Raw genomic sequence first — 12,030 nt, forward strand, 5'->3', positions numbered from 1 at the left:
ATTAGTGTAGGAACTGTATATGCTAGAAAGACAATATTATTCAGCCTTGGAGGGGAGGGGGTCACATTGTCTTTCTCAGAAGACACAATGCCAGCTGACTGAGAAGCAACATTATAAAGTTTCTAGGGAGTTCTGTCTATCTCTCTCTTCAACCAGAAGGAATACTGCCTCCATGCAGAGTTGAGTGTATGGAGGATGAGAGGAGGAGGTCCCAGAGGGTGTGTACAGACCTCTGAGACAAAATGTGGCTAGTGGGAACCTCCTTTCTGTTTCTACAACCTAAGAAATAGGGATGGCTTCAAGTTGAGAGCCTTAGTTATTAAATATTAAATCCTGCTTGAAACAAGCACTGTACAAGGTATATTTTCTTTCCTCTCACTAGCTGATTGTACCATGCATGTGTGTAGGGTTTGTTTGTTTTCTTTTTAACACTCACTTTTTTTAACACTCTGTTAGCTTTTTGGCAGTCCAGTAGAAAATGTGGAAAAGATGTCACAAAGCAGAATATAGAATGCAAAGACATGCCAGTCAGCATCCTGGTGACCTATTTTTACTATAGTAATTACATATTTGAAGATATGTCACTATTTTGTCAGGAAAGCTGCAAAAGGCGATGTCAGCAAATGTGCTGCTTATCATTAAAGATGTAACTTGATATCTGCAAACATTTGTCTCTGACAACTTAAGGCAAAGGACTCCTGCAATAATACTCAGTATAAAATTACTATCACAAAAACAACAAATATTAGGTAATATACCAATCTCCTAGAACCAGAAGGAACCTTGAAAGGTCATTGAGTCGAGTCCAGTCCCCTGCCTTCACTAGCAGGACCAATTTTTGCCTCAGATCCCTAAGTGGCCTCCTCAAGGATTGAACTCACAACCTTGGGTTTAGCAGACCAATGCTCAACCCACTGAGCTATCCCTCCCCCCTTCTGCAATAGTATATAATGTTTGGTCAAACATTTGGAACTGAGCAGGCTACAAAAGACCTTTGTTTGATAGAGTTTTGGAGGGAGCTCAGGGTATATTCTCCAGAATGATGAAGGGTGGGGAAAAAAACAATTTTGCAGGTGGCAGGCTAACAGGTTTCTTTTGAACAGTTATTTTATTTCTGCTTTGGTTCTGCAGTAAAATTAGTTGTATGATAAGGTGGCTAGAGTCTTGTATTGTCATCTTATTATTTAAATCAAATAGATAAAATATTATTTATTATACTGGTGCTGGCTAGGTAACAAATATAAATGCAATATATTCACACAAAAGTGTTCTTAATGCATTTGTTTTTATCTTAGACAAGGGAGAAAATAAAACTGATGTGAAATGTCACAATGTGGCAGAGGAGTTACAACAAGGAGGAAAAACATAGATGATGTATATCGGTAGGGAGGACTTACAAAATACAAAGGGAGATGTCCTGGAAGACAAAATTATACTATTAGGGAAGAGTCTTAAATCCAAAGCCTCCACAATAATCTCCTGTGAAATGCTCCTGATTCGATACATAGGAATGAACAAATAGAGTTTGTAGATTAAAAGTGGTGTTGGGAAGATGCTTTTAACTTTATTTAACTCTTAGGAGAGGTAAGCATAGTATCCATCTTAACAAAAAGGGAATCAGACAACTGGCAATGAAAATGAAGTCTTTTTGGAAGATTGTAGGAAAAGCCAGTGGATGTTGAGGATGTCTCATATGAACAAATAAAATTTGCTAGGATAATCAGGAATAAAAAGTGACAATATAGACAGCAATTATAGTTGGAATAGGAAAAGACAAAGAGGTGAACAAAGACATGACCAAGCTGATAAATGTCCATAACATTGCAAATACAAAAGAAGTGTCTATATATGGTACCAATATGAAACACTTGGAAAGAAAAACATAAGTGATTTGGAATTCCATGTTTTAGAAGGTGAAGTCATAATGATGGAAATTAGGTTGATGTGGCAACATACTGGAACCCCCATATTCACCCCCAATCATGAGATATTTCATACCAACCATGCCATGTAAGATATCATATGAAAGGTCATGATCTGCCGAAACCCATTCTCCTGTCCAAATATGTAAATTGTTAATATGTGTGAAGTTATGAGATTTTTGTTATTGAAACATGTTGTAAGTTTGCCAGTGGCAACAAAGGAGGTGAACCACTTCCAGGATGATGTTTAGCGACCATTAATCAGCAGAAGAATTGTAATCAAGGGATTTACAATGCTGTGAGGGCTGCACAAGTATCACCCAATAGGGGATTGTCCCAACTCTGTGATTCAGCAAAGCCCACCAGACATGTCTGTGCTAATATTTTCCAGGCACAAGGACTGAAGGTATAAAACAAGGGACAGTGGTACCATGCCTTGGCCTTTCTCCTCCCCCACCTATGCTGGAAATAATAAGAATGCTGGGAAGACAAAGACTTCAACTGTGTAGACTGGTCCCAGGCTTAAAAGTGGAAACCTGTGTATTAAAATCTATAACATTCAGTGGGGTGAGAAAACTGCTTGATCTAAATACTGCCCATTGCAATAAGGTTTCAGATTTAGACTGCATGCTTATCTTTTATTGTCTTTGGTAACTATCTCTGATCTTTTGTGCCTACCACTTATAATGATCTAAAAAACTATCTTTCTGTAGTTAATAAATATGTTTTATGTTTTACCTAAAACAGTGTGTTTTGGTTGAAGTGCTTGGGAAATCTCAGTTTAGTTTACAAAAACTTGCATATGTCCTCTCCACATTGAGGGAGGGGCGGACCGGGTAATAAACACACTGGTCAGGCTTCAAGACTACAATTCTGGGATACAAGGCTGCGGAGCTGGGGGGAATTGGCTGGTGCCTTTCTCTTTGTGATTCATGAGTGGCTCAGAGAACATTCATGCAATCTAGCTGGGTATGGGGCTCCATATGCTGTTATGCTGAGTGATAGTAGTGCCTGGAGGTGCTTGCTGCTTGTTGCTAGCAAAACATTGTGAGAGACAGTCCAGGCTGGAGAGTTAAGAGGGCACAAAAGTATCCCGGAGATCCCATCACTGTTGATTTTGTTTTCCCCTCCCTCAAAGGAAATAAGAATCATTATGGATAACTTCGGGTATACAAATACCAGCATAAGGTTAAGTGCTCACTAATGGTCTCTATAACCAGAGGCAGAATTGGGATTTGTGGGGCCCTGGGCCAGAGCAAGTGAGGGACCCTCCCCATCCATTCTGCCTGCAGTCCCCTCCCCCGCCCCCCACATTACTGGTGGAGAAATAGGGTTGGGGCAAGGGGCCTTGCCCCACTCCACCAGCCTGGCACTCCTGCCGGAGAGCTGGGTCAGGGCTGCCATGCCCACCCGGTGCTCCTGCCGGGGAGCTGGGTCAGGGCATGAGGGCTTCCCCCATTCCCCAGCAGGAGCACCAGGCTGGCGGAGTCAGGCAGGCCCCTATGCCCCAACCCTGCTCTCCAGCGGGTCGGGGCCTGGGGGCACCCATTTTTTCAGGCACCTCCCAAATGGCTGTGGCCCCTGGGCATGGACCCATTGGCTCAGTGGCTAATCCGCCACTGTCTGTAACAGAGAAATAACAGAGAATGCAGAATGCTGAGAGTAGAGAAAGAGCCAAAGCAAAATCCCACATCTGCACATTTCCTAACTTCGGGGATGTTCAGATCCAGATCTGAACTTCACAATTGATCTCATTCCTGCCAATGGGCCAAACAAAAACACCAGATCCAAATATCTTTACCTACAAATGATGGAAAAGCTCCAGATCCAGATATGGACATTGTAGCTGAGGGTCATCTCTAGTTAGGAGAGATCGAAGAATAAAATCTTCTGGAACAGCAAAGATGGATGATTTTAAGCATACATTGGCTGAAAAAACACCTTTGGACATAGTTTGTTGCAACTATAACTTGGTACCTTAAACAGTTGATTCTCAGAATATTTCCTTTTCTGGAGTTTCCAATATGAGAAGTTTTTGTTGACTTTCAAAGTCACTTGGACATTTCTGAAAAATCCAACCATTAAGCCTAAGTAACACAGGAGGTGGGGTGTGGCTGAACAACTAAGTTAAAAAAAATCCAAGGGGAAAAAATAGCCAGAAAAGAGTAGTATATTCTTTAAGTACTGTATGCCAGTAATAGTAAACCCAGAGAACACTCAATAGATCAGTAAGACCACCAAATTGTGAAGGGAACTGTAGCCAGGGGGGGTGGCCACCCTCCCAGATGGACAGAGGGACAGCCACGACCACCCCTTGGTAGGCAGAGCCAGGACACCCATGCCCACCCTGCTAGAAGCAGAGGAGTGGGACAAGAACTAGAAGTATAAAAGGCAGGCCCTCAGGCTCAGTTGGAGAGGAGTCACCAGAGGAGAAGGATGTCTACCACCCACTGCTGGAGCTCGGATCTGACAGCAGCTGCTACAGCACCCAAGACCCGGAGGGACGGCCGGAACCGCCGGGCGTCAAGGAAATATTGGGGCTGCCTTTAGCTGTTTACCCTGACGTGATGAACGATGCCTCTGGGACTCATGGAGTGGAGGAAATGGCCCATGAAAGCCAAATATAGTTTGGCTGTGTTGCTGAATGACAGTCGGTCAGCGTGTTGCGGCCGGATTCCCTGCCAAGCCAAGGGTGGACCACTCTACCACTGTTAGGGCCCTGGGTTGGGACCCAGTGGAGTTAGGTGGGCCTAGGTCTCCCTGCCCCTTCGCACCCCACCTGGGGGCAGCAGGCTAGCCACTCTAGGCCAAGAGGCCCGTGTTTGTCAGTGGTCTGCCAGAGCCGACTGTTTGCTGCCTGGCCCTGACTACAGGCTTTTTGGTGCTTCACCCTGTTGGAGGGCTTGAGAGCCTAGACTCATTACTGCTCTGCTCTAACTACAGTAGAGAATTCTCTGTTTGGTGCCCCACACTGGCTGAGGGCCTGGGCTCTGAGGTTACTGACTGCTTTATCCCACTGAGTGGCAGATATCCTCAGTGTTAATTCCCCCCTGAACTGTGCCCCTCCAGAGGCCTTGTAGTGAGGGGGTGTGGCCTCCCCCCCAGACAGATGGAGGGACAGCTGTGCCTAGGCACTATCAAGGAGGTTAAGGAAATATTTTTGAGACAAATAGCTAAAATGTAATGTGGGGTACACATTTGTTTGAGTAAGAATACCACCATCATCAGTTGCATAAACTAAGATAAAATTACAAAGGTTATAGATCTTAATTTTTTAAGGCATAGGCTGATCATCAGCTAAATTAGAGAAAAATGTCCCTTGGTGTAGTCTGATGAACATGAGGATTTTGCACTTTCCTTTGAAATATCTGTCATTGGCCATTGTCAGAGACAGAATGGATATTACATAGGAACAAAGGAATTGCCACACTAGACCAAACCTATGGTACATCTAGTCCAGTGTTCTGCATCTGATAGCAGCCAGCACCAGATGATCCAGAGGAAGGTACAAGAAATCCCATAGAAGGGAGATGTGGGGTAAAATTTGTGCTTGTGAAGGCCTCATCAAAATCTCTAATTAGAGATTAGTTTAAACCCTGGAATAAGTTCCATATGGCAACTGCTCTGTTCCAAAATGATGAGAAGACAAGAATTTTAGATTGCTTCTCATCTCAAAACATCACCTTTCCCCAAATCTAACTTAACAGAGACTAGTCCATGCTAAAAATGGGAGTTCATTAAACCATGCACTTGGGCAGCAGCAGCTGGACTCTTCATGGCTATTAATCTACAGACTTGTTATTATTCATTCTTTATCACTAGCTTTATCGCCTATCTCTCAACTATAAACAAAAGTGTGTGATCAAAGAAATGCTTCACATATGTTTTGAAGTAAGCAAATAGCTCAGCATTTCCCTTCCTTTGGGACCAATCACATTGGATCGGATTCTCATTTACACTAAGGCCTCTTTACAAAACGCTGGTACTCTTAAAATGGGCATACACATAATTCAAGCCAACTTTAAGGCCAGAGTAGTATATAGGATCTTTCACGTAAGTTAAGAGAATAGCTGATGTACGGATGCATGTGAATGAATGATCTAGTAATTACTATCGTAAGTGTGGTGCTTGTCATTAAAAAGTCAAAATTTACCAACAGTTATCACACAGCAGAATGTGAAATACCAACATTATTTTCTATTCTTGGAATAACTGTGGTAACTCTTGGAATTTTTTTTTCCAGTTTAATGGACGATCACACATCAGTGCCCTTTTATTTCACATTTACAAGTACTTAAGTGAGAAACAAAAATTTGATAATTGTCTCTTCAATCTAGTCAACAAAGTTATAACAAGATCCAAGGGCTGGAAGTTGAATCTAGTCAAATTCAGACTAGAAATAAGGTGCACATTTTTAACATTGAGGGCAATTAAGCATTAGAACAACCATTAGCGCGAGAGTTGTGGTGAATTCTCCATTACAAATAAACATCCAACCTTGATTTTAAAATTATCTAAAAGATATGCTCTAGTTCAAACAGGAATGAATGCAAGGAAGCTGTGGCCTGTGCTATACAGGAGGTCAGACGAGAAGACATGGTGGTTGTGGGTGCAACTACATTGATTTGCATTGCACCAACTTATGCCATCAATGAATTTGTACCAAAATGGATAGTGGCAACAGTGTAGGGATATTGTTTCCCCCTTCTCTTTTTCTTACAGGCATTTTCTAAATATCTGGTTGACATTCTTTTATCCAGCAAAAAGATTTTCCTCCTTTATTCCTGAAATTTATTTTTTGCTATATAAAATTGTATTTACTTTTAAGTAAAAGACTATAAAATGATTTCTCTAATTTGAAAAAAAAAAATGATTCACCCCTTTCTATGCTTCATATAAACACAAAGATACCTGTATAAAATATTTTTTCTTTGATTAAGAACATCTCTCTCTTCAGCTCTTAAATGTTAGAAATGACAGGTTTGGGGTGGGGGATTGTCTCTTTGCAGTGTTGTTCTAGCATCGTTGGTCCCAGGATTTTATAGAGACAAAGTGGGTTAGGTAATATCTTTTATTGGATCAACTTCTGGTTGCTGAATGAGACAAGCATTTGTGCTTACACAATTGTGTACCTGTCTCTGTACTATCTTTCTCTCCCTTTTATAGAATAAATGTGCTCAGTAAATGGTGGGCTTCAGTAAAGCTATTTATATGCATAGTGTTTGGCTCTGGAAAAACATGAGCTTGGAAAAGTTCTCAAAACAGCAGCCTCATTTCAACCCTGCAAGTCTTTCATTAGCTGAAAATAAGGCCTAATAACTTAGTCCATTCTTACTGTGGTTGCATGTAATGACATATTTTAGTAACAAAAGGTATGAAACAAAATATGTGCTGCCACTATTGACAACTAAAGGAATTTTTTGTTTGTTTGTTTTGCTGTGTGGCTCCACTGAGTATCAGTAGAGTAGAGTTGCTGCTTTTAGATCTGAGGCTTTTTGGTTCAAATCCCAGCAGAGAGATTCCTTGCTTAAACACTTCCTCGATGTTGTCTGCACCATCAACAAACTGAGACAGACAATGCCAAAAATTGTTCCATTTATTGGATTCATTCACTTGACAATTTGCCCAGTTTCTGTGATGTTTGGCTTATCTATTTCTAAATGGATTTCTGCTTGTTTTTTTTTTTATTTTACCTTGTTCACATTTTCCCTTCCACATATGCAATATTGTGTTGTTCCACATAATAATAAGAAATCCTAATGGTGGAATATATTAAACTGGGAAAAGTTTCATTTTAGCATCTTTTTAACAGATTTCCCAGTGTATCAACTATTCTTCATCATCTGAAGTCTTCAACACAAACATCACCTAGCTCTTTGAATCTGTCAGCCTTCAAGACAGTTATCAAAGCTGTGTAGCTCCATTTCTCTTACAACAGATGAGAAGTAACACAAATGCAGCCAAGTTCTGCCCTTGAGCTAGCACTTCACACACACACACACACACACACACACACACACACACACACACACACACACACACACACACACACCCCTTCAAAGTGAAGTAAATCCTTAATTTTTCCTCACTGTTTGTTAGGAAAAATTTCCATGGAAATTTGGCCAGAGTAAATGCTAAGGAAAAAAATGGGAAACAACTTCAGGATTTGGTTTAAAGGATGTTGTATTCATGTAACTGAGGGCAAAACTGGACTAATAACACATGAGTAAAATGTCTTTTTAATAGACCTAGTAGGATAATTTACAAAACCTTTTCCTGTTGAAAAATGCCAGTTTTTTGACAAAATGTTCATAGCTAAGATTTTTCAAGCCCAGGATGTCATTTCTGGTGAGTGAGAAAGAGAGTGCAAGAGCCCAGAACATACAGGTACCTGGTGGTTAGGGCAGTTAGCTGGGATGCTGGAGACGCTGTGCCTGCTATGCCCAATTCAAAACATAGAGTTGAACCTGGGTCTCCCACATCCCAGGTGAGTAGGAGACCTCGATTCAAGTCCCAGCTCTCAATTAGACATGCTGTTTCTCACCTTCTCCTGTTGTCACGTTGGAACAAAATCAAATTTAGAATTTTTTGTAAAATGGAAATCTTTTCTGGTCAGCCCTACCTACTAGTCTTTTTTTAAAAGTTCATACTAAACTTCATCCAACTTTCTTCTAGGTAGTTTGCTGAAAGAGTGGGGATTGATAGATAAAGATGATTTTAAAACTGAAATATCTTCTGATTTTGGACAGTCATGGAAAACAACTAGTTCTAGCTGTGATTCAGAGGTTCGGGTTACAAAAAGTTAGTAGTCAGTCAACCAACAAAAGAAAAAGGCAATCTTAAATATTAACATGTAGTGCAATGTATTACTATGTACTTTTTTTCCATTAAAAAGTTTAACTAGCAGTTTACTGACAATTTAGAAGAATGTTTGAAAAACACAATGAAAAATGAACAATACTTACAACCATACCATTTAGGGACACCCAGCAATCTGGTGGGAAATCCTGAAGTAATGGTACTAAGAACTGAAGACAACCATCCCAGTGGCAAAGAAGTAGCATCATTCCAATTAGATTAAAGATTCTCACCACAGCACTGGCCAGATCATATGTCATATGGAAAATCTGGAAAAAAAAATTACAAATTATTTAGATAATGAAATTCAGGTAATACAACATGAGATTTTTCTCATCCAAGCAAACTAAAGAGAAGCAAGCACACTGTGATTTTCTTACAATACTTTGGGATTAATTTATTATATAAAATCACATCACCATATTTTGCATATAATGCCAATATTTTGCACTTCTAAAGTGCCTTTCATAGATTCATAGACTTTAAGGCCAGAAGGGACCATCATGACAATTTAGTCTGACCTCCTGCAAATTGCAGACCACAAAACCTCACCCACTCCTGTAATAGACCCATAACCTCTGGCTGAGTTACTGAAGTCCTCAAATCATGATTTAAAGATTTCACCTGTGGATCTTAAAGTGCTTAACAAATATGAATTATGCCTCACCAGTGAAAGTAGTCATTACCATTTTACAGTTAAGCAGACTAAGGCATAAAAATGCTAAATTTCCAGTGTCATGCAGAAGGCAATGACAGAACAGAACAGATTCCATGAATCCTACCCCTTAGACTACTACAATACCTACAAGAGCACAATTCCCCAAATTTTCACCTCCATATATGGTACACTGTGCAGTGAAGGAGATGTCCAGGTATAAAAACTAGCTTTATATCTTCATTTCATCTATTTAATCTAATGTCATATAATTTAATCTATATTAAGATATCTGTCAATGTAATATTTATGCATCTTTAAAAGAGAAATTTCACAAGAATTTTCCTTCAATCTTTCATAGTAGTTTTATGCTACTACATCTCTGTGTGTGTTCAGTCCCTTTTCAATATGTGCTAAATATAAATGGAGAAAATGAAGAGTAAGAAATAGCCTTTAATCATATTGGGGTCATATTCCTGTAGTCTTTATTTCCCAATTTAGTACACAAACACCTGCCCTACTATACCACAGTCATACAGATGGAAGGGTAGATTTCATGGTTATTAAACACTATTAATTTTCCTACTGTATTGCAATTTACAAAACACCTGGACCAATTCATTATAATTTGGTGTGTTCCATTAGTCCCTTCATTGCTGGCCAAAAATGCTTATATCTGCATTATCCATTACAATGAAAAAAAAAACCCATATAAACACATGCGTGAGAACATGCAAACACCCATACACCACATTATTAAGGGCAATTTTGCTGGACCTAATTAGCATGTTCAGAAGCAGACACTTTGTTCACTGACATACAAAATAAGAATTATGTTCCACATCTAAAGGAAAAGTACTATACACAAGTATCTTAAAACATTTTCCAAACTATTAATATTTTATGTGAATCAATTTAGCTACTCCTGAAATGCAGCCTGCTCCAGGGTAAAATGTGCTACCTGTTTAACAGTGCACACCAACATTATCCAGCAGTTCAGGTAAGAAGGTGGAGAAGCAGGGCCGGCTCCAGAGCCCAGCGGGGCAAGCACCCGCCTGGGGCGGCCCTTTCCCGGGGGGGGTGGCAGGCTGGGCCGGCGGACCTGCCGCAGTCATGCCTGCGGGAGGTCCACCGGAGCCCCGGGAGCAGCGGACCTGCCGGAGGCATGACTGCGGACAGTTCGCTGGTCCCGCGGCTCGGCTGGACCTCCCGCAGGCATGCCTGCGGCAGCTCAACCAGAGCCGCCGGACCAGCGAACCGCCCGCAGCTGCGGGAGGTCCAGCCGAGCCGCGCGACCAGCGGACCCTCTGCAGTCATGCCCGCGGGAGGTCTGCTGCTCCCGCGGCTCGGGGGCGCCTCCCGGGCATGACTGCTTGGGGCCGCCAAATTTGTAGAGCCGCCCCTGTGGAGAAGGCCCTGTCTAATCAAAATTTGAAGGGATTTTTTAATAGAATATACTTTCTCATATGCAATTGAATTAGGAAACCTGAGTCATTACTGCTGAAAAAGGGCAGCAGTTTCCCACAGCCACCCAGAATGAATTTTCCTGCAGGTGGATATAGAGGGTAGCAAAGGAAAAGAAGAAAAAAGACACAAGATCTAACTGCTCTCAAAAAAGACTGGAGGAGGGAACAGGAAGAGGGAAAACCATACAGTCCTCCAAAAATAACCTTCCTTTTGAGAGAGGGAAGAAGGAATAAAATAATTATACTGAGGATGATGAACAAATATGCAATGGGTTTAGCATGTGAAGAAAATCTACAGCAACATCATATTACTGACATTACACAAACACATTGTGTACTGTTACACTGAATCTATGAATGCCATTGAAGCTCAGTTGAAACTATTTTTACTGAAGATCCTGTTGATTTTTACTCCAAATTATAACCTTTTACATGATACATTAAGAACCTTCTACTTGACATAGTAAGAGGTCAGACTACATAATCATAATGTTCCTTGGCCCCTTCTGGCCTTAAAATTTGTGAATCAATTAAACTTACAAACCAAAGACAATGATTTAAAAATGTACTTCCATATTTGCACACTCCGTTTTAAATAGAATTTACATGTGGAATTTTTATAGATAAACTGTTAAATATGTAAACTGAATGCACAGTTTCTATTACTTGCATGTGTAAATGAGTACAAATGAAATCTTTTGAGATAAGATTAGGCACCTTCTAAAACACTGTTGATATTTTCTGTTCGATGGAATGTGCCCTACTTTAAAACTGAAAAATTATAGTGTATTTTTCAATTTAAAATCCAAAAGTACTTAAGATATTCAAATACTTATCTAAATACTAATGTTATGTATAAAGTATTTTTCTCTCAGCCAGACTATTGTTAAAACATTTGTCCCAAGTCCCAATTTTGATAGAAATGGGTGACAGGTGCTTATAACATTATTCGAAATGTCATGTGTTACCCAAATACCATTTCATTCCTGTCAAAACTCAGGCTGTGGTACTGTGAGTTCATGGAGAAATTACTGAAAATAGGAATAAACAGAAAAAAACTGGTTTTGCTGTTTAGGAATTTTAAATAGAGATGTAATTGTTGTATTTTGATTAAAAAGTTGAGTGTTTT

General features: G+C 40.3%; 1 protein-coding gene across 1 annotated transcript in view; it reads right to left on the reverse strand.

Annotated features, from left to right (window-relative positions):
- Positions 1–12,030, reverse strand: part of HCN1 (hyperpolarization activated cyclic nucleotide gated potassium channel 1) — a 290,597-nt gene that overhangs the window by 124,438 nt on the left and 154,129 nt on the right. Inside the window, exon 3 of the mRNA XM_045021684.1 lies at positions 8,888–9,049. Within this exon, the coding sequence (XP_044877619.1) occupies positions 8,888–9,049 (162 nt within the window). The remainder of the gene's footprint in view (positions 1–8,887; positions 9,050–12,030) is intronic.

The sequence above is a fragment of the Mauremys mutica genome, chromosome 6 (assembly GCF_020497125.1).
Source record: "Mauremys mutica isolate MM-2020 ecotype Southern chromosome 6, ASM2049712v1, whole genome shotgun sequence".
Taxonomy (NCBI): domain Eukaryota; kingdom Metazoa; phylum Chordata; order Testudines; family Geoemydidae; genus Mauremys; species Mauremys mutica.